The 26318-nt window shown below is 46.0% G+C and overlaps 1 protein-coding gene across 2 annotated transcripts in view; it reads left to right on the forward strand.

The window, feature by feature from the left end:
* The window catches only part of BICC1 (BicC family RNA binding protein 1), a 207297-nt gene that overhangs the window by 43506 nt on the left and 137473 nt on the right, over window positions 1-26318 (forward strand). For both annotated transcript variants that reach the window (XM_001363815.4, XM_007478337.2), the window contains exon 2: window positions 1955-2001. In XM_001363815.4, the coding sequence (XP_001363852.1) occupies window positions 1955-2001 (47 nt within the window). The remainder of the gene's footprint in view (window positions 1-1954; window positions 2002-26318) is intronic.

Raw genomic sequence — 26318 nt, forward strand, 5'->3', positions numbered from 1 at the left:
TGCTTCTCCTCTGGGTGACTGGTGTGGCGAGCCAGCATTGCATCTCCCTTTCCCTCCTTATGCCTTTCCTTGTCAATGCATGCTTTTTCCCTTGCAGCTCCAGAGCATCTCTTCTGGGACTTTGCCTCAGATGGAGACCTAATTTGGGCTCTTCTTCCCTGGTCAGGCTCTCATCACCTCTGGCTTCTTTCTTCTTTATTTCCTCTAATTCTGGCAGGCTCCCTGAATTATACCAACCACCATTTAGATCTGTTCCTTTCTAGTATTTGAGGGCTGGGGAAAGAACTTGGATGTCTTCTTGCCTGACCTCCTCATTTTATAGAGGAGCAAAGTAAAATGGTTGTTACTTATTGGTATTGAGTAGGGAAAGAAGGGAAGACAGTTTTGTTCCAATATCTGGTTATGGAATCTCAGAATCTTGGCGTTGGAAGGGATCGCTGGAGGCTGGGAGGCAGTGTCCACAACCATCTAGTTTAATCCTCTCATTTCACTGATGGAGACATTGGACCAAAGGCTTGCTTAAAATCAGATAGGTTGTGGAGGCTGGACTTTAGAAGGCATCTGGCTTACCTCATCCCTGCATAGGATTTCCTTCTACAACTCAACTAACAAACGGTCTTCTACTTTTTTGGGTATTCTTTAAAACAAAAAAAAACATACATATCTTCCGTCTTAGAAACAACACTGTATATTGGTTCTAAGTCAGAAGAGTGGTAAGGGCTAGGCGATGGGGGATAAGGGACTTGGCCAGGATCTTACAGCCAGGAAATGTCTGAGGGAATATTCTTTTAAAAAATAACCTTTATTGTTATTCATTCCCTACCATCTCTCTTCCCTGGACCCCATTCCCAAGAGGCATCCTTTTGTTATGAAACAAGGGTAAAGTTTAGCCAAATTAGCCAACATTGTGAAAAATTTTGCCATTCCCTGGAGTTACATGGCATTAGATGATATTACATTCCCGTTGACCCTCACCTCTGTTAAGAAGTGGGAGAAGATACCTTCTCTCCCTGCGTGGCCACGATAGTTTCGCAACATTCACGTTGAATTGTTTTGTCGGCTAGTAACCATTTAGTACTGTGTGCCAGGCATTGTGCCAAGGGCTGGGGTTACAGATAGAGCCAAAATGCACGCAGTCCCTGCCCTTGAGGAGGAGGCCCCCTCTATTGGGGGAGGAGGAGAGAACTCCCAACAGGGAGCTGCTGGTGGTGAGGTCCAGGTCTAGGAGAGGAATGAAGGATGACCAGCTGGGGGCCTTTCTTCCCAGTGGAGACTCTGCAGGAACTCACCAGTGGGAGAAGGGAGCTCCAGAATGAAAAGCCTTGATAGGAGAGAAGGGAAGAATTGGGAATTCCAGGGCAAAGGAACCGGAGGGAATTCTGAGGGATCCTAAGCAGAGTGAGCTGTGGATCATTAGTTGCTGCAGCTGTCTGTGGTGTCCTTGGCCCAGGACGCTGGCTCATAGGGGTGTTTTGTTGTTCATTATTATCTACTTTAATAGTTATAATTGATTGTTTAGATATTTATAGTCGTTTTTGAGGCCAGGCTCATCCGTGTATAGAGACAGATTTGGGAGACCCTTAGTAGAAGCAGAAATAAAATAATGTGACTAGGCTACAGATGGAAGTCAATGAGTCATAAATGGCATTAATAATAAAATATGCTTCTATAACATTTGAAAGTGCTTTGCATAGATGGCCTCATTGGATTCTCCCAACAGGCCCATGAGGTCGGCCCATTAGTATTATTTTATGGACGAAGCAGCTAGGGATCAGAGAGGCCAAAGCCTCTTAGAGTCGCCGGTGTGAGGCAGGATTTGAACCTGGCCTTCCTGTGTCCATGTCTAACACTCTATCTGTGACTGCCCTGGGTTGCTTTTGTAGGTCATAAACATGAATAGGTTGATTGAAAAAAAGGAACGATTTTAAGTGATTTTATTCCTTTGTATTTACAGCTGCTGCTGAAGGAAAAGGCAAGAGTGGAGAGGACTTTTTTCAGAAGGTAAGTCCGCTTTTCTCCCCTTTCAATCTTAGAGGTCACTCACTGCAGCTTGGATTCTGTCCGAAGCCCCTTAAAGTGGATTTCTGTGACTCTAGACTTTACCCCTCATTCAGAAGGAACTTCTGTTACGATGTAAGAAGACTGTTCTGAGATAGCCAGCTAGGTCAGAGGAGATGAGAGCTGGCCAGTCGGGGTTGGTGGGATGAGAGACATGCCTCAGTTTAGCTCTGGACTGTCCTGTTTGATGAATGGTTGCCTGTCTTGAAGGCTGTTGGGTCGGTCAGAGAAGTGAACGAGCTCCTCACCACTGTTGGCATAAGGAGAGGAAGCAAAAACCACGTTGGTGAGTCTTCTCTGCACCACAGCTCCTGGGGCCATATTGGAGAGAGGCCCTGGGTCATGGAGCGGGCGGCCACTCCATTAAACCATCTAACTCGAGCTGAGCTGCTACAGAATTTTGCCTTATTCATGGCCTACTTAAGCACTACTCCTTATTTAGTCTTTTAGGGCTGAAAATTGCATTCGGTGGTGGTTCCCCGTAGTAGGATGTATGATGTTGGGTGATGGTGTTCCTCTCTGACACATGGACATTAGAAATGGAAAGGGCCCTTCTGTTGGCATAAAGGCATTGACACTAGTGCCCAGTTTGATGACTTGGGTGAGGGGCGGAGATGAGCTTTCAACTGCGAGAGAACTCGATGGCATTCGAAGGCCTTTTCAGTTCCAGATCTTTGCTCCTTTGTGACTCAGGGCAAGTTGCTTCACTTTGCTGGGACTCTCAGTTTCTACCTTTATAAAATGAGAGGTTTGGTTTAGTTCAGAAGTGAGACCTGAACCAGGATAACATGCCATTGGGAAACATTTAACAAAAGAAATAAAAATACATTACAGTAAAGAAAATGGTAATTTGTGGTTTTCCAAGTCAAGATGTGGCCTTCAGGGATGCATTTCTGCCCTGGATGGCCCTGGCTCCATCATCTTGTTACTCTAGAGGCAGTCTTTCTCTTTGGCTTCTTCACAGTCCGTATTACAATTTTTCTTCTTATGGATGAATTGAGGAGCCTAGGGGTCAACTCCTCGACGTCAAAGGGTCCTTGGCCTTGATCTCTTCATTCACAGGCAAACTTGCTTTTACCAATCCACACGATGATCTTCCATCCAGCCTTCCTCTTTCTGTGTGAACTTGAGAAGAGCAATTACTTACTCCCTTTGGGAAGCAGGGTGTTGTCCAGTCTAGAATTGCCACCAGAGCCCTGTTTTATCACTAGTCCAGTGTAGAATATCAGTCAATAAAAACTAAAGCATCCTCAGCTTGTACAGGGCAAACTGATGGCCGGCATCCCTCTTCCCCTTCCAAAATTGGCTTTGTATCCCATTTATATTTACTTTTCGTTGTACTTACCTCTCCCATCCCCAAGAGAACGGGATCTTCTTGAGGGGCAAAGACTGTTGAATTTGTCCTTCTGTCCCCAATGCCCGACTTGGCATCTGATCCATTTTGTTTTTGTTCAGTTGTTTCAGTCCTGCCTGACTCTTCATAGCCCCATTTGGGGTTTTCTTGGCAGAGATCCTAGAGTGGTTCACCATTTCCCTCTCTGACTCATTTTACAGAGGAGGAAATGGAGGCAAATAGGGCAAAGTGACTTGCCCAGAGTTGCACAGCTCCTAAATGTCTATGGCAGGATTTGAACTTAGGTCTTCTTGACTTCAGGCCCAGTGCTCCCATCAGATACATAGCAAATACCTATTGGATGTTTTGAAGATTGAACCAATCTCATCTTCTGGTCAAGACCAGTGGGACCGTGCATCTTTGACCTTCCTTGGTTCATCTGTGGTCATGGGAGAAGGTTGCAGCATGAACTGGGAAGAATTAACTGCATGGCGATGTACCAGGAAATCGCCCATGGCAGAAGGGAGAGCTGGACCGGTCGGCTCTCAGAGCAAGGATGAGGGGAGGTGGGCAGGGGGCTCATAGAAGGTAAGAGTGGCCTTCTCTGTGCTGCTAGGCTCATAGAATCTTGGAAGTAGGAGGGGCCCCAAGACCCTCTAGTCTAAACCGATTATTGTAGAGATTTCGTTTCTACAAACACTTTTGCATCAATCAGCCATTGGGTATTTATTAAGTGCTCACGATATCCCAGGCTCTGTGCCAGCTTTACAAAGGAAAAAGGAAATAAAATTTCTGCCCTCATGTACCCCAAAAAGGAAATACAAGATGTGTACAGAATCAGTAGAGCTTCACGATGTGCCCCCTGTGTTGAAGATACAACGGCAAATGAGGAAACTGAGGGGGGAATGACTCTCCCAAGGTTATTCAACTACTCAGTAGTAGTACCAAAGAGCAGAGCCAGGGTTCCTCACTGCCAATCTGATCCTTTTTGGCCGTGCCTCTGATTAAAGTCAGTTCCTGTAAATTGGGATTCTCCTAGGAGATGGAATATTTCTTTTTCCTTACATTTTGATTTGCTTCCCAGGAGCCCCTGGGGTTTATGGAATTTTTATGACCAATTCCAGATATTCCAGTAACTAATCTTCCTTTTGGAAAGTATTTGCTGCAACCTTTTCTTGGCAGAATGGGAGATTTTCTGATCAATTTCATCTTTTTAATTTTTCTAGAAAAACAATCCTTCTCATCAGCAGAGGGATTATTGAGAACACTCTGGCAGAGGTCTGAGTAAGGGGACGGGAAAACTGATCAGAGTAGCTGTAAAGGGCATTTGGCTGTCTATAGACAATTCTCATGTTTTAGGAGGAGAATTTTATGTTTTGTTCTTCTCATTAGTCGAAGAGTCTATTTCATTTCTATTCGCTGGTGTGAGAGGCTGGGCGGAATGAGGATGGAGGGAGAAGAGGGGAAAAGTAAAGATGTCAAAGGATGGACCAAGAAGACAAAAACCCAACCAGGGAACCAACTGGCCGCCACTCTAGCTTAGGCAAAAATGGCAGAAATCTATTGGACGGCCCCAAAGGCATGCTGTCTTTTAGAAGGCCCTCAGATTCTTGGACATTTTAGCCAAGAAGTACTGGGTTTGCCAGGCCTTTGCTGTCCCTTTTCCTGCCTGCCTTTTGGCCTTTCCTCTGTTCACCAGCGTGGTCTTCTGAGGGTAGAACAGATGGAGTCAGAGAGGTACACACTGTGTACTTACCTTGTCATTTCATTGATCTCCCTGGATTTTTCTGATGGAGAGGACAGCCCCTTCTGCTGCCTTTGGGAGACATTGACTCCTTCATTTAGGCTGATTTTCACTGGATTGCTAAGTTTTAAAAATAGTTTACGTTGGATGACTCAGAAATCCATGAGCTGAAATGGGAAACATTTCAGGGAAGATACACAGGGATTTTTAGCTCATGCTGGATTGATACCCAGCGTAGACTCTGGAAGCCGTCATTTCTCCATTGAGGTAGCTGATGTCCACCTTACTTGGAGAACTGATTGAGGGAAGGCTCTGTTTGGAGAGGGAGACCTGGGCTTCCAACCTGCTGACACTGGGGCCAGCAGTGTTCTCCTACATAGCGTGGGATGGCCATTCCTCTGGTGCCCATGGTACTGGGATCCTGTGAGATTCTGATGAAATATAAGGAGCATTTTTTGAATGCCAAACTGTTCTATCGTTGTCAATCATCATCAAAATAATGATTATTCCTATGAGCCGTAGCTGTCTGATTCTGGAAGCCTGGCTGACGTTCCCATGAGCCTCGGAGACATCTTCCTCGTATTCTAGTCCTTTGATGGTCATTTTGGCTGAGATGGTAGAGTGGCCCTCAGCATCATTGCCTTCAATAGTTCAGTTGTGTTTTGGGCACGTTTTGTTTATCCAGTCACTGAAGGGTCAGAATCCCTTTTAGAGAAGCTAGTTATACCTCTATCCAAAGCTGCTACATGTAAGACATTATGTATGTTGGAACCAAGACTTCTGGAATCTAAAAAGTCAAGGATGACATGTGCACAGATTATGGGCGATGGGTGGGTGGTAGATTCTTGGCCATGTTGGAAAGAAGTGGTGGTTCTTCAGTCATTTTCAGTTGTGTCTTCATGACTCCATTTTGGGTTTCCTTTTCTTTTAAAAAAATTATTAGGGGGCAGCTGAGTGGCTCAGTGGATGGAGAGCCAGGCCTAGAGATGGGAGGTCCTGGGTTCAAATCTGCTCTTGGATACTTCCTAGCTGTGTGACCCTGGGCAAGTCACTTGACCCCCATTGCCTAGCCCTTACCACTCTTCTGCCTTGGAACCAATACACAGTATTAATTCTAAGATGGAAGGTAAGGATTTAAAAATTATTATTATTATTTATTTTAATAATAAGTTTCCACATAAGTTTTCTGAAGTTATATGATCCAGATGGTCTCCCTCCCTCCTTCCACCCCCTTTCCCAGAGCATACAAGCAATTCGATCTGGGTTATACGTGTATTATCACACAAACATATTTCCATATTATTCATTTTCCATTTAGGGTTTTCTTGGCAAAGATTTTAGAGTGTTTGCCATTTCCCTCTCCATCTCATTTACAGATGAGGAAACTGAGGCAAGCAGAGCTAAATGACTTGCCCAGGGTCACACAACTAGTAAGTGTTTGAGGCTTGATTTGAATTCTGGAAGATGAGCCTTCTTGATTCCAGGTCAGATGCTTGAGCCCTTCACTGTTTCCCAGGCGAGATTTGAACCCAAATTTCTCAACTCCAAGGCTTCCCTGATACACTCTGCCATGTTGATACTCATTAAACACAGATGCCTGCTTACCAATAACTCTAGAGTCCTGGTCCTTAAGTGTCAGACTGGATGCTCCCCCCAGGCCCAGGCAATCATTCCTGGGTGCACGTACTCTGATTTGGGGAAACTCATCCTCTGTAAAGATTCCTCGCCTTGATGTCTGTTTGACTGCTAGGAAGAGCTAGCTTTTACATAGCCCATTCAAGTTTGCCCAGACCCTCCAACAGTCTCTTGAAAGAGGTGTTATCTTTCTTCTACAGATGAGGAGACTGAGGCTAGGTCCAGTGACTTGCCCAGGGTCACACAGCTAGTAGATGTCCCCAGTGGGATTCCAGGTCAGGGTTTCTGGACTCTTTACCCTGATGCCTTGCTACTCCAGAGCAGCATGATGATGCCCAACCCATTCTAGGTATCTGAGGAACCCCTGGTGTAGACCCCTTGATGGCAGGGATCATCCCCCTTTTGTCTGTGTGCCCCCAGTGGCTGCCAAGCACCTGGTCGAGAGGAGACATCCTCACGTGCTGCTGGCCTGAGTGGGAACGACCGGTAAGGTCTCCCACACTGTCTATAAAGTCCTAATGTCAGAGTGCAGGTTGGGGATTGGGAAGAATCCTGCCCCAGACACTTCTAGGCTGGGAGGCTCTCTGAGCCTCAGTTTCCCTGTCTGTATAATGAGGACGCTAATAGCCTCTATAGCCCACAGGGAGCATCCAATGAAACAATGTGCAGAAAGTGTTTGAAAATCAAGGTGCTCCATGGATCTGACTGGATAGTTATCATTGTTGTTGTTGTTGTTATTGTTAAAGAGGGCAAGAATGAAGAGGGCAGCAGGCAGTGCCAGCAGTGAGTGAGTGAGCTGGGGACTGGGCTCACTCTTGGGGAGGAAGAAGAAGGCTGGGTTAGGGGGTGTCTGGCTGAAGGACTTTCCCCAGTCTGTGCCCTTCTCTTTCCTTGGAGTCAGCGTTCAAGGAGCGTTTGTGCCAGGTGGCATTAAGCTCTGAGCCATATTAGAGTTCCCACCCTCAAGGGCTTACATTCTCATGGGCGAGACAGCGTGGAAAGAATTAACGTAAAGAATCACTTAGGAATAAAGGACACACAAAGTCTACACAGAGTAGATAAATCCAGACAAGCCAGGAGGGAGGGCATGAGCTCCTGGGCCCCCTGGAAAGGGGGCATTGGAGCAGTGCCTTGGGGGACCCCCTCGCCCAGCTAAGAGGTTGAGGTAACAGACCCCGATGCTTTCTGCAGAGGGAGCCACCAGCGCAGAAGCAGGAGGGTGCGTGTCTGGGACTTTCTGTGACCTGTGAACCTCTTTTCAATCTGAAGTCCTTCTAGAGGGTTTGGTAACAACCAATCAGAAATCCAGAATGACAAATTTGGACATTCCTTGGATGATGTATGGGCCAGGTAAGCCCCATCCTTGCGTCTTTAGACTTGGATCTGGAAGGGCCCATCTGAGGCGCCATGGAGTTCAATCCCTTTCATTTTACAAAGGAGGAAACGATGACTTGCCTACCTGGATGAAGCATTGGACCGATTCTCCTAGTATCAGGAGTTGCCCTTAATCCTTTTGCTTACTGAAGTGGTTTCCTGGGTAATGAACCAGAGACATTGTTTTGGATGGAAACATGTTTGCCAAGTATTTGAATCTGACCCCATAAACCTAGAAAAGAAAATCACCCAGTCTCTGGGTAGAGCCGCTTCTCTAGCTGTGAGGGCATAGTTGAGGTGTCGTTGCTGTGTCTAGAATATAAAAGGATGGCGCACATTGGGGCGAGGAAAAGTAGTACATTAGTCTGCTCGGATTTTGTCCCATTTTTGGCTCGTTTCCATAGGCTAGGTTTCTCCTGGTGTCCTTTTGGGGATCGCTGTGGAATAAAAGACTGTATTGTTGGCTACTTTGACGATAAGCCCTTAAATAGGAAGCTCCTCGAGGGCAGGGACTGTCTTTTGCCTCTTTTGAATCCTCAGCTCTTGGCACATAGTAGGTGCTGAATAAAAGGTTATTGAATTCTTAAATTGTTAAATCAACTTCGCACTTTAGATGAAATGTTCCTCTCTTCCCCAACTCTCTGCATTATCTCAAAATGCAAAAGATGTGGCCTTTGTAGCTCCCCACTTGGCTCTGCCCTGCGCATCTTCATCCCTACTCATACTGTCAGTTTGCCATGGGATTGATGTTGGGCACATTAGACTGTAGTAACTTTGGGGCCTTTGGAACGCTGCTCCCACCAGCCTGCCCCCCAAAGTAGAATTCCACCCCCCGCCCCCCATGGAATGATGAAAAAAAACAAGAAAAAGAAAAATGTGGGGAATGAGCTTTAGACAGATGAAAGACTTCCTGAATGTCCAATTTAAACCGTAACATTTCAATTACTCAGTGAAATAACCATTGAGCATGCTTTCTTCCATAGGATTATTAGGTCACATTATCTCTCTATCCAAACACTCCTTCTTTCACGCTCTATCTCCATTTGTCCATCTATCCATCTCTCATTCTCTCTCTCTGCCCAGCCATCAGCCATCCTCTCCATCTCTCTGGGATGGACTTTTCTGGGCCGTGTGGATGCGTGATCTGGGTTGGAATCGAGGGCCATGTTGGCTTCCCACAGATGCCTTCCCCAGAAATGCCAAAGCAGGCGGATTAGGAGAGGAAATGTGATGCAGTCAGCTGGGAGCCTTTCTCTGCATCTTTATTGAGGCTGTCCCCATTGTGCAAGGGGAGGATGATGGGAGAGCGATTGCCTTCTCCATCTTTCACTCCCTGGACCCATAACTGTCCATCAGGGCCCATCACACACATATCCAACCTAAACCAGCCCCTCTGTCTTATCAGTTCTTTCCCCCTTTTCTCTTTCTTCCCCACCCCCATCACCAAAACTGTATCTAATTGAAACACATGGAAACAATCGGCCAGTCCTTTTTACAGCCCTTTGGACAGTTGTTCACGGCTTACTCACTGTCTGTCCTGTTTCCTTTTAATCACTTACTCTCTCCTCCCACCCCCTTTCTCATTTTCCCTCATGAGAAGTAACCATGGCCAAGTTTTGGAGGGAAAATGTTTTTAGGTGGAGATGTGTACGGTGATTGTGTTACAGATGTGATTCATCTAATCCAAAATACGTTTCAGGCATCCGTGAGTGTAAGGCGAATGCCCTGAGAAAATAATGTCTGGAGGTTGGAAATGATTCATAAGAATTATGTTTTTAAAAATTATTTCACTCTCTTGTGTCCCATTCCAAAAGGGAGCCTGCTTCTCCAGCAGTGGGTCCCCTTAGTTTTGGTTCCCAAGAGGTTCACTGAAGAGTTTCCTTTGAATACGCTTTTCCTGAGTGTGAACACCAAGGCCATAACAACTGGTTATTGGCAGTGGGGGGACCCCAGGTTTGTTCCCTGAATGCCTTTGTGCCATTTGGGGCATTTTAAAACAAGGAAGCAGCAGATGCTGTCTTCTGGGGGGGTGGCAATAAATAGAATTTGGCCACATGGGCCCAGCTGTTTGCACCTGAGAAAGTTGTTGAAGTGGACTTTGTAAGACAGTGTATAATCCAGTTTCAGAGTTGGCAGGGAGCCTGGTAGAGTGGAAAGAATGCTGAATTTGGAGTCAGACACCCTGGTTCAGATCTTAGCTTTGACTTGGGTGGCATTGGATAGTTTACTTCATGTCACACCATGGGCATTTATTGAGCTATGACTGAGTGCCAGCTGTTGTGCTAAACACTAGGAATGCAGAGAAAAGCCAAAATAAGGTAGCTGCCCTCAAGGAGTTCCTGGTCAAATGGAGGACAGACGACGAGTAAACGACTCCCACTTACCATATTTTTGCAGGGGAAATGGGAGGTCATCTCAGGGGAAAGGGATGAGGTTGGATTGATGACCTCTAAGATCCTTTTAAACTATAATTCTATAATGAAAACAAACAAAACATAGTGGCCTTCTGGACCAAGCCAGAACCAAACCCTATTGGTTGGAATCCCCAACAAGTGGTTACCATCCTTTGCTTAAAGGCCTCAGGGGTACCGCTTCCCGAGAAATCCCATTTCCCTTTGGGATATCCCAAATTATTAGGAAGTTTTTTCTGACATTCAGCTTCCAATTGCCGTGTAACTGTTCATGGTTCTGCCTTCAGAGGCCAAACAGAACAAGTCTGTTCCTTCATAGTCCTGCCAGCCCTCCATCTTGTCCCTTTAGAGTCTTCCCAGGCTAAACCTCCAGGCTTGGTATTTTAAATTTTTAAATTTTTTCAGGCTTTTTTCTCATTTGATTTTCACATGGCATAGTCTTGAGGCTCTTCCCCATCCTGCTTGCCCTTTTTTGGATGTCTCCTAGCTTATTAATTTCTTTTGACATAAGCTCTTTGAGAGTAGGGATTGTTTCTCCATATTTGTATCCCAGTGACTAGTACAGCGCTTGGTACATAGTTGGCATTTACTAAATGATTATTAATCGATTCCTAAATTGTGTCCCAGAACTGAATACAGTCTTAGTTTTCACAGTTTCTTTTTTTAAGAAATTGTATTTAATTGATTAAGAAAATTTTCCCATGGTTCCATGATTCATGTTCTTTCCCTCCCGTCCTTCCCCTCTCCTAGAGCCAACAAGTAATTCCACTGAGTTTTACATGTGTCCTTGATCAAGACCTATTTTCATATTTGCATTAGGGTGATTGCTTAGAGTCTGCATCCCTAATCATATCCCCATCGACCCATGTGATCAAGCACTTGTTTTTCTTCTGTGTTTCTGCTCCCACAGTTCTTTCTTTGGATGTGGATACATTCTTTCTCATAAGTCCCTCAGAATTGTCCTGGATCATTGCATTGCTGCTAGTAGAGAAGTCAATTACATTGGATTGTGACACAATGTATCTGTCTCTGTGTACAATGTTCTCCTGGTTCTGCTCCTTTCACTCTGTATCAGTTCCTGGAGGTTGTTCCAGTTCACATGGAGTTCCTCTAGTTTATTATTCCTTTTAGCACAATAGTATTCCATCACCAACAGATAACACAATTTGTTCAGCCATTCCCCAATTGAAGGGCATCCCCTCATTTTCCAGTTTTTGCCACCACAAAGAGTGCAGCTATGCATATTCTTGTACAAGTCTTTTTCCTTATTATCTCTTTGGGGTACAAACCCAGCAGTGCTATGGCTGGATCAAAGGGCAGGCAGTCTTTTATCGCCCTTTGGGCATAGTTCCAAATTGCCTTCCAGAATGGTTGGATCCATTCACAACTCCACCAGCAATGCATTAATGTCTCTATTTTGCCACATCCTCTCCAAGTTTTCACAGTTTCTGGAAGGGACCTGAGATTAGCTCAACTCCTTAATTTGATTGATTTATTTTAAACCTTGACCTTTCTTAGCATCAATTCTAAGACAGAAGAGTGGTAAGTGCTAGGCAATTGGGGTTAAGGGGCTTGCCCAGGGCCACACAGCTAGGAAGTGTCAGAGGCCAGAACTGACCCCAAGTCCTCCCAATTCCATGCCTAGCTCTCAGTCCATTGAGACCCCTTCATTTTATAGATGAGAAAACCAAGGGCGAGTGATTCTCCTGAGGTCACACAAATAGTTTGTCATGGGGCTGTGCTAGCTCCGGTTTCCTTCAGTTTTCCTTCCTACAGTTCCCTGTCCCTAGTGTCTGGGCACACAGCCTTTATTGGCCTGGCATATTGGAAAAGCTCAGTTGTAGTCACTGTGAATGAAGTTGAAGTGTCCAGTATTTCAGCAGGAATATCGACACCGCCTCTGGAGTATGCCACTGACAGCAAATACCAGTGAAAGAATCTGGCTTATTGGCTCACTAATCCTTCCTCTTGACTCTTGAAAGAGTTATGGCCTCAGAATGAGGGAAATGGGAGTCGTGCTGTTCTGGAGTGACTTGGGTGTCCCAGGGTCTGGAGGCAGAAGCCTCCACGAAGTCTCTTCCAGGTCCATTGGTCTGCGGTAATGCCTGAGAACTGGCCATTGAAAGAAGGAAACCATTTCTTTGATCGTTGGGTTTCTGAGGGCATTGGGCCTCTGGGAGCGTGGGAGAGTTCACTGAAGATGTGGGATGGGGGATACTGAAACCAAGATGGAGTCCCCTATTTGTAATGGACTTGAGCCCTGCCATCCCCCCAACATTAGAACCTCTTCAGTAGCTTATTTGCAGATGAGTGTCCTAATCCCATGCCAACGTCTCTGGTGATGGATCTAGCTCCTTATTGCACGAGGCATCCCGAAACCACTGAACATCCATGATGGAAGGGACTGTCTAGTCCCTCGGAGATCTAAAAAGCATTTCCCTCAGTAATATCTTGGACGAGCTCCTACCCAGGCTGGAATAATTCTGTTGAGGTGAAGTCTGCCACACTTAGCTCCTGATGAGTGTGAATAATGAAACCTGGGAAGTGGTTGGAGTGTTCTCATCCACACTGCAGGTTTCCATTGGGCTGGAAGCAGTTACCCTATTTTACATGGTCACAACTCTGAAGAGTGCAAATTTGAACACACGGGGATCTCCTGAGGAGGCCTGTTGCTCCACATGAGCAGCTTTAAGTCTTAGGCTGTTTTCCATGATATCAAGCCTATATTGTTTGTCCCCAACTTCTCTCCCTTTCATGCCCAATTCTTATCTCTGGGGGAAAAGATTTAAGATAAAAAAGTGAAAAGACTAAAAAGGTCCAATTCCTCTTCCATCCACTTGATGGGCCTTTAAGATTTCTATTATCTCCCACCTTTCCCCTGTAATTTTTCTGCTTCATTCATAAACATTCTTGGTTTCTTTAACCAGACCCTGTATGGCATGATCCGGAGAGGTCCTTCACTGTCTCGTTTGCTCTCCTTTGGGTGTTTTCTAGGTTATCCATGACCTTTTAGAAATATGCCACTTCTGCTGAGGCAGGCAGACAAATAGGAGTATAAATCAGGGGGGGACAGTGTCCTCTTTGGAAAGGATTTTGGTGCTTTGACCATTGGCCACACAGGATGCACTATCCCTGAAAGAAGAAGACTCTTTTCTGGGCCCATAGAGTCAGGACAAGTGCACATTTGCCTAGTGGTGGAAGGTCTCCAGTTTGGAGAATTCTCATCTTGGCCAGCCCTAGGAGAGGAAATTATTCTTGGGGATGAGGAAAGAAGGAAGGAAACATACATTTTTAAGTACCTACTCTGTGCCAGGAACTGTGCTAAGTACTTTACAAATATTATCTCATCTGATTCTTGTCCCTACCTGTGAAGTAGCTGCTATTTTTATTCCCATTTTTTAGTTGAGGAATTGAGGCAGAGGTTAAGTGACTTACTCAAGGTCACATAGCTAGTAAGAGTCTGAGACCAGGTTTAAACTGACTCTAGGCCCAGTGCTTCGCATGCTTTATTCTCTTAGACCTTAAGAAAAGAGAATTTCTACCCTCACCTTCTTCCCTCTCTCTCCCATTGATATTGGGGGCCCAGTAGCAGACAGCGTGTCCAGCTGTGATTAATGAAACTGACCAGCAGGAGACCACTTATCCATCTGAAAGGTGGGAAAGGCCCCTGGGGGAGAGAAGCACTGACTATGGACTCTTCAGGGAATGAGCCCTCCCAGCCCAGAAGAGAGCTGAGCACACAGAGGAAATGAGTTTGAACTGCCCTTTTGCCCTATTAGCTCTAGCCTGGGGTGCCTTGGTTTCTTTATCCTGTAAGTCCCAAACTCTCTGGGGTTTCTGTAGAAGATTATGCCCCAAACTTCCTGGGGAGTGGGTTTATACCGAAGCTTCTCGCTAGGCCATCCTAGTCAATCCCTCTGCTAAAAAGCTACCTGCCTGCCCAACTATAGATGGGAAGCTCATGGATGGGGGCTCATGAGGGTTGGAACCAGCAGCCAGTTATCTACAGAATTGAGAGAGTAAGTCTGCAGCCTGTAAACCTTAAAATTTCTTAGACTTGTGAATGTTGGAAATTTCACCATTGGAAGGTTTCATGCTTGTAGGGAATTTCCTACTGATAGTGGGAACTCTATTGGAATGTGAACCCCATTGGCATGGGAGGTTCCTCCTCCTCCCTTCTTAAGATTACTTTAGGACAGAAACCTTTTGCTGAACAATGGAAAGGGCTTTGACCTATGCTTAAGCATAGAACAGGAAGTTCTTTGAGTCATGATTGATTTTAGAATTGATACAATAGAGATACTTGGAATGACAGAACCAGGTCTTGGAACTTCCAATCTCCACCCTACTCAGGGTAACAGGATTTAGGAAGGGCTGCAGCAAAGGATCAAGATTTAATTATTTGAGAATATGACCTTCAACAGACATGTGCAAAGCCACAGACCTCTGGGTGGTCCTGGGTTAAGATAGAGCCACCATTGGCACAGGGAAGACATGGACAGTGATTGGTAGATGTGAGAACTGAGGGGAGGGAACTTGGATGGTTTCCTTAAAGATAGCAGGGTCTGAGGACTGAGAGGTTGGTTGGAGAGGTTTTGCTCTGAGAGGTTGTGCTCTGAAGGAAGCTGGAGGTGGAGGCCCCTGAGACTGTTTCTCCATTTTGGTCACGTGAGTGATAGGGACTGATCTCTTTTCTTGCCTCAGCTATCTAAGGGCTTGGGCTTTTTGGCCGAGCCTAAATAGAGGGGGTATTTAAGCCCTATTCCCTTCTCTCCCTTTTCTCTCTTTCTCTCTAATACCTTTCTTCCTCCTGTTTGTAATTAAACTCCATAAAAGGTTGACTGCTGATTTGAGTTTTCATTAAGGAATTACATAGCTGAATTCCTTGGCAACCTTAAATGAATATATATCAGTCTTTTAAAGTGATTTCCTTGTCACATTGTGGCTGACCACACGGGAGTCTAAAGAATTCTCTCAATAAACTTCTGAAATTCCTTGCCTTTTTACTCTACCGTCTCACCACTTAGTCCCTTTTAACAGCAAACTTGGCTTAAAGACACAGCTGCTAGAACACGTGAATATAAAAAACTTTTTCTCTCTTCTCTTTTCTCCTTAAGTTAAATTGGAATCAGCAGTTTTTCTTTTTCTTCCCTTTAATCTTAAGGGACAGCTGGGTAGCTCAGTGGATTGAGAGCCAGGCTTAGAGACAGAAGGTCCTGGGTTCAAATCGGACCTCGGATACTTCCCAGCTGTGTGACTCTGATAGTTAGATAGAAAACAGCTGTTTTCAATCTCAGCAACAGGACCCTAAAGTCCTGGCTGGAAGAGCTGTTTCTAAATAGCCTTTCCCTTAAGGAACAACTTCCTAGATTAGGAAAAAAAAACAAAACCCTATGGAAAGTTTGTTGCTTTTCCCTGCTCGCCACGTGTTTTGTGAAGACTGTTAGAGAAATAATCACAAAATATATATATAAAAATGAGCACTACATTCTTTGACATTTATATGGCAGCTGAAGAATTAGGGGCATTGAGGAATGCAGGATACCTCCAAATTTTTATATTAATAGGTACTGTCATTTTTGTACTCCTCAATACTATATTTAGAGATGCTAAAATAAAAAATATTGAGGATAAAATAGAAAAAATTGAGGATAAAATGCAAGCCCAATTAGAAGATCTAAAATGTTTCTTACAGGATCAGTGGGCAAACACTCACTCTACCAGAAACAGACCTGTTTCTGAACCTTTGAATGAGGAAATTTCCTTCCCTGAAATAGAGATGGAAGACACCATGCCCAGCCATGACTCTCCCCATTGGTGCTTGGGAAGCCAAGTGTGAGAAGCTCTGGGCAGCCTTGTTGAGATGCATCTTAGCTTGGCCCCATCGTTCTGACCCAGTGAGGTCATGACTTACCACATGTGAGAAATTGGCCACAAATGGGGACGCTTGAAATTCTCCGCCATACTTTTATCTGTCTGATGGTAGAGGAAATGCTGGTTGTGTGTTGTGTGTGTTCATGTGTAGACGGAGAAAGAATTCATATGTGTTCAGTGATAAAAAGAGTGAACATTTATATCGTACCTACACTATACCTGGCCCTGTGCCCAGGTATATTATCTCCTTTGATCCTGTGATATAGTTCCTATTTTACAGATGAAGAAACTGAGGCAAATAGGGAGCATCTCTGGCAGGGCCTGAGGGTCCTTGTGGAGTTACTCATCCAGGTCTGCAACTTGATGGAGCGGTGTTAAACTTGAGCTCAGGTCCTTTGCCCCCAGATTCCATGTTCAGTGCAGAATCCCATCATTCTATGCCCTGAAGGGTCTCAGACATCCCCTCTGAATGCCCTCATTTTTACAGATGGGGAAGACGAGGCACACAGAGATTCAATTGCTTCTCAGCGTCAGCCAGTTTGTTTTTGGCAAAGCTGGGACCGGAACCCACAGCTCTTGGCTTTTGCACGTCTATAATCTGACTATTGTTCAGGAAAGGTAAATATTTTCCCTTAAATCAACAACGTTGAGGTCTCCTTGGGTGGCCTAGATTGTGGTGGGCGTCTGCGTCTGGCTGGTGTGGTTAAGTCGGTGGTGCTCTGAGGCTGGCTGATTTGGGGGACCCCTTGGCCTCCTTGAGGTTCACCCCAAAGAGTGGAGGCAAAAAACAAATATCAGGATCTCCTCGTTTTGGGGGCTCCTTGTGGCCACATGGCTGGGAGTGGGTGAGTTCTTGTATCAGAAACAGCCAGGCTGTAGAAGTTGTTAGGTCTTGGCTTATACGGCAAGAGTAAAGTAGCATTCTTTGTACTTTTATTCAATGACCCGTCTGTGTAAGACAGTAAGTATGAAAGAAGAACAAGGTAACAAATGACTTCTCTCAGAGCCATTTCTACCCGCTCAAACCCTTCGAGAAAGCGAGGATGCGAAAATCCTCATCACCCCAGGAAATGATGTTCAGCGCAGCGCCGAATCCACTCCTTGGGAGTTTCCCATAGCACATGGGAAAAGGTCTCATGGAAAAAACTCCCGACAGTGTGTGCTAGGCACTGGGCTATGTTCTGGATTTTGAAGGGTTTTCTAGAGTGTCAAGTGTTCTAAAACTGTCCAAGACAGAATTTTCCCAGCGTTTTCCAAAGTCTAGCCTTCCCCATCTCCCCAGCTCTTGTCCCTGATGAGACTTTTGATGGCCTCCATCGTGTGTGTGCGTGTGCATGCGCGTGCACGCTTGCACTTGTGTTAGGTTCTCAGGCCAGAAGACAGAGATCGTTTTCAGAGTCTGGAAAAGCAATGCTCAGGGTTAGGAAGGATTCTGCACCCTCTTTTCCTCTCCATTTGGTGGCTTCATCCAGAGGGTCCAGGAGAAGTCGGCTTTTCCCCTCCACTACTCCATGGGTTCTTTTTCAGCTGTTCCTTCCGCTTGCCTTTCCATTTTCCTCATTTTCTGCCTCCCAAGGTTGAAGATGGTGGTAGAGAGTAGGAGGATGGAGCCCGGAATGAAACCCACTGCAGGAAAACATGGCCCCCTCCATCCTCCTCCTCTCCTGTTGGAGGGCTCCGCCATTGATGCTGGTGATAGTAGCCCCCCTATTGACTTTGGACAAACCAGTCTAGGCTTCGCTGGCCCACCGTTATTTTCTTTAAGATCTGGTCTTGGGGTTTTATTTTTTCTTGGCGTTAGGCAAGACTCTAGTTGGGCATCGTGGGTAAGGCAGTAGGACGTGCTATTTGAGAAGCTTCGTGGCATGTCCCCCCTTCTTGTAGGTTTTAGATGGAGTTTTTCTTGGCTTTTGTCTATTTAAAAAAAAGTTGGCAGGACATTAGTACCCAAATTGGGGAAACTTGAATTCTCTGTGCTTGAGTTTAGACAGGGGTGTGCGTTTCCTCCCATGTAATCAATCTTACTTTCTTGTCCCTCTTTAGGAAAGGAATGTGATGGAGCTGACCTCCATGCTAGCTTCTATAAGTCCTTAAAGGGCTGTCATCAGCAAGAAGGAGTAGACTTTTTCTCCTTGACCCCCGAGGGCAGGACCAAGTACAATCAATCAGTTCATTTCAGAATCAAATTTAGGTCTGATATGATGAAAGTTTTGAATGTACCTTTTCCCATGAGGCATTTATGGAGCCCCTGTTCTATGCAAGGCACTGGGCTGGCCAATGGACACCTGAAAATAGTCCAATGAATGTCGGGCTCATTGATTTGGAGATTCCCTCCAATGATAATGTTTGCAGCCTATCCAGGCCTTCCTGTCCGTCCTCACACCAGTGTCCAGAGAGGACCCCCTTCCACTCCCTGCCCCAATGCACTGGAGACCTTCCTCCATTTCTCCAGACATTTTGAAGTATGAGGGGAGCCCTCTGGTAGTCCCCCTGCCTCCTCCCCTGCCGGCAGATTAGCCCATCTTATTAGACGTGATCTTGATGGCAGCCTTTTCCCCTTTTCTTCAGAGTTTCAGCTTTTTTGCTCACACCCAGATGCCCCCCTTTCTGCCCCCGTTTGATGCTAAGTTTTAGTTTTTAGAGGTGGCCGTAGTCTGTGAATACCCTACTGGACCCCTGTGGAATGTTGGACACTGACCAGGTGGGCCTCTGCTTTCATGGGAAGTTTGGGGTCTGTAAAGCAGCTTGGCCCTTTCCTGGAGGCAGTGCAGCCCACTTTCTTCCTCTTCGCTCTCCTTGTAATTGTTCACTGATCTAAGCACGGAGGGACACTGGAATGGCCATCCACACGTGTGCTCTGATTTTGGGAGACAGACAAAAAATGATGTTTGCCACGGAGCTAACATTCTTCTGGGGGGGTCATATGGATGTGAATAAGATGCTGCAAATGCTTCCAGCGAGGGAGGGGGCATCCCCAAGTAGGAGGTGATGGGTTCCTCCTCACTGGAGGTCTTTGAGTCAACCCCGTAGAGCCACTTTTGTGTGTACAGCAGAGGGAATTGTTGGTCAAAATTCCTTGGTCAAGATGGCTGTGGAGGTTCCTTTTGTCTCCGAATTCTGTGAATCCTGACTGGGGGGCAGCAGTCAGAGGTCTCATGAGCTCAGCTTGGCCAAGACCCTCATGATGGCCGCTCTCCAGATGAAAGCCAAGACAGGACGCTCCTTGGCATCCAAGGAAGAGATTCCCATTTACATGATTGCCCTCTGATGTTTCATAAGAAAGGATTTTCTCTCTGGGCAGTGACCAAGAGGGCAGCCCCCTCCCTCCGTCCTGGGCTCCTCAGGCTCTCATAGGCAAGCAAGATCTTCTCCTTCCAGGAACCTGGCCTCCACTCAGCTTTTAAAGGATCATTTTTATTTTTATTCAGAACTTAATAAACACCAAGTAAACTGAACCTTCCATGTCCATTGCAGAACCGGAGTAAAATATTGTCTGTGGAATTGGGGTTCTCCATTACATAGAGCTTGGTTTTCCTAGTGCCTGGCACATAGTAGGCACTTGATAAATATTTGTTAAAAATTTGTTAAAATTTGTTTAAAAAACTGGCCGATTTTCCTTTTAAGCAGATAGTAAGTTCAACATGTAGGTTTCAAAGCTGCCTGATTGGCTGCGATGCCTTTTGGCTTTGCCATCTGTTTCTCTCTCCTTTTTTATGGTTTAGGGCAAATCCTAAATTCTCTCTCCTTTACTCTCTGTCCCATACCTTCCTTCCAAAAAGATAAACAAAAGGCTCTCAAGAAGTAGGAAATTCCCACGTTGGCCATGCCCCCAGTGGTGGTGTCATTTTCTGGCTTCTCTCTGCCAGGAGACCCTCCCCCCGGCCCCGGCCCCTTGCTGCCCTCTCCTCACCAGGCCCTTCGTCTCCCCCAGCCCTCTTTAAACCGGTCTCTGTTGTCCCCCCACCATGACAGTGTTGGCTCTTTGTTTTGCTCCTGCGTATTTGTATCCCTAAGCACTCGGCCCAGTGCCTGGGAGACAGCAAGTGCTTAATTAATGCTCAGGCATCCTTTGGCTTACCAGAGAGAAGCAGAAAGGAGCAACAGCTAAGGACTTCACCGCTCACTCGTGACGAGACCAGACTCCTTTAAGCTGTTGAGCTTGATACTGAGGGGTTGGAGAGACTCTAGGGCTGAGCCAATGAGGGACAAAGCAGGTCCGCCGCTCTTCTTCCAGAATGCTGTTTTCTGAGGACAGCTATATGACTCAGTGGATTTAGGCCTAAAGGCAAGAGGTCCTGGCTTCAAATGTGGCCTCAGATACTTCCTAGATAGGTGACCCTGACCAAGTCACTTAGCCCCCATTGCCCAGCCCTTACCGCTCTTATGAATAACAAATGAATGAATATACAGTGTTAATTCCAGGACAGAAGGTAGAAGTTTAAAAACACAAAAACAAAATGGTGCCTCTTCCATCATTTTGCCAGTATTCTAGAGCAGGAATGGGCTTGCTGTAGCTTCTATAGCTTCTTCATTAGCAGGATTGGTTCAGGTTATACAGTTCACTTCAACAAATGGACAGAGGGCTGGACTTGGAGTCAGGACATGCTGGCTTCATATCCAACCTCAGTTCCTGGGCAAACCCGGATCTTTCCATGCTTCAACTTCCTTAAATGGAGGGTTGGGCTTGACCTCCACTTCCATCTCTGAAGCCTGGGTTTGAATTCCGTCTTATCTACTAGTTAGCTGTGCGACTGTCTCTGGACCTCAGTTTCCTTATCTGTAGCATGAAGGACAACCTCTAAGCTCCCTTTGAGCTCAGGTTCTGGGGCTTTGTGACCCTTGTCTAAGGGCTCTTCATACTACCCAGCTGTGTGACTGTGGATGGATTACTTCCTGTCTCTGAATCTGTTTCCTCATCTGTACAGCGATGAAATCTTTGGTTCTCTGATATTCTACACTATGTTAGGACCGTGCCCCTAAGTAGGGGCAGGGATGGGGCTAGACACCCCTCCCCCATCTTTATTAATCAAGGAATGAGCCTCTAAATCATCCTTTGTCAAATGGTGGTCTAGCATCTGGGCACTGCTATCCTTGTAAATCACTGTGTGATTCATGCTCTGGAAAGAGGCAAAGTATTTTCAATTTGAATTCATTTTAAAATAGGACTCAGCATTCTTAGTTCCAGAGTGGCTTCTTTTGACTTCGAAAATACTTGGATGGTCCAGGTTCTCTCTCCCCCACTCCCCCTTCTTGATGTTTTGCACAAAGGACCAAAGGCCCTCATCTACAATAACAACTTGGTTATTCCATTTTACTGTAGTTGAAAACCTGCCTAAGTCTTTAAAGACTCAAAGGAAAGTTTAATCAAGCCATGGCGGTTGGGTGTGTGCATTGCCCTTTCCCGTCTTCTTCTGGCCAACAGCTTTCCCAGGGTGAGTTCACTTTTCACTGGGAGCTGAAATGAATTTTTCCACTGTTGTGGTGCTTTGGTATGAAGGCAGTTTGGGGAAAGGAGGAAATATTCAGATTTCTTGGCTTGTCAGGTATCTGCTGGGGAATCATTTTCTCTTCGATCCGACTTGTAATTTGCTGCAAAGAGATTTCCAACTAAAGAAATGATAGCTCTGGCATTTCAGAGAAATTAGAAGGAATATCTTGTTAAAAATGACAACAACAAAGAATTTGAGTGGGAGGAATCATAGGATCCGAGATCTAGAGTATGGAAGCTCAGAGACCACTGAATTCTTTTCTGATTTTATTTACATGAAACAGCACCTCTCATGTAAAGCTTAGTTTAATATGTACATCTACACATCTGGCTATCTTTCATTCAACAATCATTATTTGTGATTTGCCCTCCTTTCTGTTCTCTTCTTTGCCTTAAAAAAAAAAAAACAAAAAGGATCGAATGATCTCTTTCCTTTCCTTTTCTTATTGCCCCATTCCTTTAATCCTCCCAAACTGAAAAGAAAAAGAAAAACAAAACCCTTTAAACAAATATACATAGTCAATTAAAACACATTCCCATATTGGCCATGTCCCCAGATGTAGTTTCCCTACAGCATTTTGAATATGTCACTCCTCTGTCAGGAAATGAAAAGCATCTTTAATCCCCTTTTCTTTGGAATCCTTGTTGGAGAGTGTATTGATACGAATTTCTAATTTTTTCAAACTTGTGGGGTTTGGGTACAAATTGTTCTTCTGGTTCTGCTCACTTCACTCTGAGTCAGTTCATAGAAGTCTTCCCAAGCTTCTCTGAGGCCTCTTTCCCCTTTTCCCATTTATTATGCTATCAGAACATTCCATTACATTAATATAACTGTATTTTGGTCAGCCATTCTCTAGTTAATGGCCACTTCCTAAGTTTCTAGCTCGTTGTCACTACCAAAAAAGCGGATATAGGGTCGTATGGATGGTAGTTTGCCTTCTTTTTTTGACGTCTTTAGGTGATAGGTCTAGTTCTGAAAGATCTTGTCACTGGGTGTAGCTCCAAATGGTTTTCCAGGATGACTGGACTCATTCACAGTTCCACCAATCATGTATTAATGTTCTTGATTTCCTACAGTCTCCACAATGTCTGCCATTTTCTCTTTTCTTTTTGAGAGATATTAGAAAATATTATTAGAAATCAGATTAGAACATTAGAAAATCAGATGACTGTCAGAAGCTTAGAATAGCTTCAGTTTACATTTCTCTAATTGCTAATGATTTGGTACCTTTTAAAATCACGAATCCTTTCACCTTACCCAGAGACGTTTTATTGCCTCAGCTAGTTAGGAGCAGAGCTAGGATTTGAATCCACATCTTCTGATTTCTCTCTTTCCATTCCATTTGGAGGCGATGGTACCCTTGCTCTAAAGCAACTGACTTATCCTTCTGGTTTACTCAGAGCTGTTTATGTGCTCTGTTGTTGCCTCAGAGAGAACTCAGATTGGTCAGTCACCGGCTCTCAGAGCCCGATGAAGATCTGAGAGGGTGGGCAGGGTGGAAGCTTCTTGGCCAGTTGGGTTTCACTTTGCCCATCCTGGCTGAGCTCCTGTGGTGGCTACAGATGTTCCTTTGCAGCATGAGTTACAGTATTGCTATCAGAACGAAACCTTGGACAACCCCGATCAATGCTTGGATCCCTCCGTGCTATTTCGGCTTTAGGAAAAGTTTATTTTCCATGAAAACAGTTGAAACTTTTGGCTGAACAACGCCTTCTGGCCGTTTTTATGGAAAATAAACTGAAAACAATCTGAGAAAAAGATATCCCTGACTTGAGTTTGGCTGGCGAGCCCAGCCTTTGGTTGTATTTATATGAAGTTAGATTTTATTAAAGAAACGCTGGCCTTAAGGTTGGTGGGTCACCCATGGAAACCAGTGGAGCCATGGCGAGGGAGTTGGGACTTCAAAGCGAATGAATGAGCAAAGATGCTCTTTTGAGACTCCTGGAGATCCAGTGCTGTGGGTGGGATGAATGTGGTCCATTGTCCTGCTCCAAGGCTGGCTGCCAGCCTTGGGGGTTGTCTAGGCTCCCTCCTTTCTCTTCCTCTCTCTGAAGCTTGGTGAGTCTCCTAACGGCTCCCTCTTGTGCTTCCTGGGGCCGAGGTGACCCTTGGCTCTCCAGGCCAGCCCAGGGGGGCACAGGCTCGGGCAGGCCCTTCCTCCCGTGTTCTTGTCTCCTGCTCAAACACGGGTCCCCAAAGGCCTTTTTACCAGCATTAAATGCTGATTTCCTGAAAGGAGAATTAGGGAGTAGAAAGAGCCTAGGATTGAGTCAGGAGCCCTGGAGTCAATCCAGACTATCACTTAGGACTTTTACCAGTAGAATACAAGCGTCTTGAGGGCCGAGATGGCCTCATTTTGGTGATGGTGCCCTCAGGCCCAGCGTAGCGTCTGGACCACGTCAAGCTGATAAATGCTTACGCGCCTGGAGACTCTCCCATGAATTCGCTCCCTTCTCTGGCCTCAGGGTTCTGGTCTGTGAAGTGAAACGTGCCTGGACCATTCCCAAGGTCCTTTCTAGCTCTCAGTCCACGGTCCTGGAGCATGGAAGGGCCTCTGACCTTTGTCTCGTGTCCTGTCTCTCCAGGGAGGCGAGGGCCAGGACCACATGAGAAAGGGGAATGGATTTAGTCCCTGCAAGCCTGCAGAGATTTACAGAAAGGCTCCCGTTCCCTCCCAGCGGCACGGTGGGGCAGGTACCCCAGGTAGAGGGACTCGTCGCTGAGTAAAGAGGTGGAGGCGGTCCCACAGCAAATGCCAGGCAGAGGAGGGCTCTGCCAGGAACATGGGCTCTTCAGGCTCGGTTCAGGATGCCCCCCAGTTCCTAATAGAGCCTCAAGAAATCCAGGGGTAGTTAGTATTAAAGGGAAAGCTCGGGGTCTTCTAGTCGAGACTTTTTGAATGAATGAATGAAAAACGAAACACAGATTAAGGGCTTTCTCAGCGTGTGCCACCCCCTAAGCTCTAGGGATACCCAGGAAGAACTGGCTCCCACCCTCGGAGCTCGCATGCCGTCGTGGGACACGGCACGGATGGAGGACCCCAGCTGCCAGGCATTATAGTTACTCTAAAGAAATCCTGATGCCTGGGCCGACATCCCCATCCTTGGTGGGGGCACAAATGGAACTCTGTCCCAGGGCTCCTCACTTCCAGTTTAGAAGTTCTTCCCCCATAGCCCACTGCCACGAATGAACGGACAGAGAATTAGTCTGAAAGGTACCTGATGAGAGAGGGAGAAAGAAAGAGGGCAGAGGATGGAGGGAGTAAACGTAGCCTGGACACCATTCCCAGTCATCAGATGGATAAGCTCATTTGTTTTGGGACCCACAGAGCCTGTGTGGTTCCAGATCCCTGGCTTTGGAGCCAGGGAGATCTGAGTTCAAGTGTCGCCTCAGCCATTTATCTGCTCTGTGCCCTGTAAAATGGGGCAGGGTCTGACTCGACGGCATCGGGACCCCTCCAGCTTTACAGCTACGATCCCGTGATCCATCCTAGCTGTCTTTTTTGGGGAGCTTCATGTTTGTGGAGTCGAACAAAGCATTTTGTATTTGGTCCTGGAGGCCATAGGGGGCCGCTGGGGTCTATTAAATGGGGGGAGGGTGACATAAGCAGACCAGTGGGGCTCCTTGGGGTCTTTGCGATAGGAGGACAGCCTTCTGCCTTCCAGGCCATTTGTAGCTGTTTTTATTAGTGTGTTCTCTACAGAGCTTTGGGGAGATTTGACTTGGGAGCCCACCCCCAGCCCTGTCTTGTTTGCTCTTGAAGCTCCCCACTGGGTATTCTCATCACTTATGTGGATTTCTAATTAATGTTTAGGAAATGGGAAGTGGGTTCCTGCTGAGTAGGGCCCTCCCACAAGTACACAGGAGGTAAAGCAGACCTTTGCTTGGGATGCAAAGAAAATGTTTCCATCGAGCTTAGTGGGATGGAGTCAAACATCCAGAATTCTTGGGGGGAAGAGGAGTTGCCAGTTCTTTCTGTTGCCCAAGAAAATGATTTATGGTCAAGCCACAAAAATGTCCCATTTTGGTCCTGATGGGTGCTGGCCACCCTTTCCTCCTTCCCTTCCCCTCCCCTGCTCCAATTCTCTTCTCATTTTTGACTCACCGCCCGTGGCTTCTGGGATCTTTTATTCCAGGGATGAAAACCTCCAAGTTTTCTGGGAAACAGAGGCCCATTTTTTAAAAGATTGTTCTTCTGTGGGTGATCGAGAGCTGTGATTCTTGGAATACCCCATTGTCTGAAGAATTAAGGTTCAGGGGCCCCCCAAGTATGGTGCGGAGGCCCTCCGTAGTCAGGCGTGAGCTGTAGCATTACCAGAGAAGAATCCTGCAGGAGAAGGAGGTCCTCAGGGAAATGTTGGAGAGAAGACGGCTCGTGTAGCAAGATTAGGGGATGATTA

The sequence above is a fragment of the Monodelphis domestica genome, chromosome 1, assembly GCF_027887165.1.
Source record: "Monodelphis domestica isolate mMonDom1 chromosome 1, mMonDom1.pri, whole genome shotgun sequence".
Lineage (NCBI taxonomy): Eukaryota > Metazoa > Chordata > Mammalia > Didelphimorphia > Didelphidae > Monodelphis > Monodelphis domestica.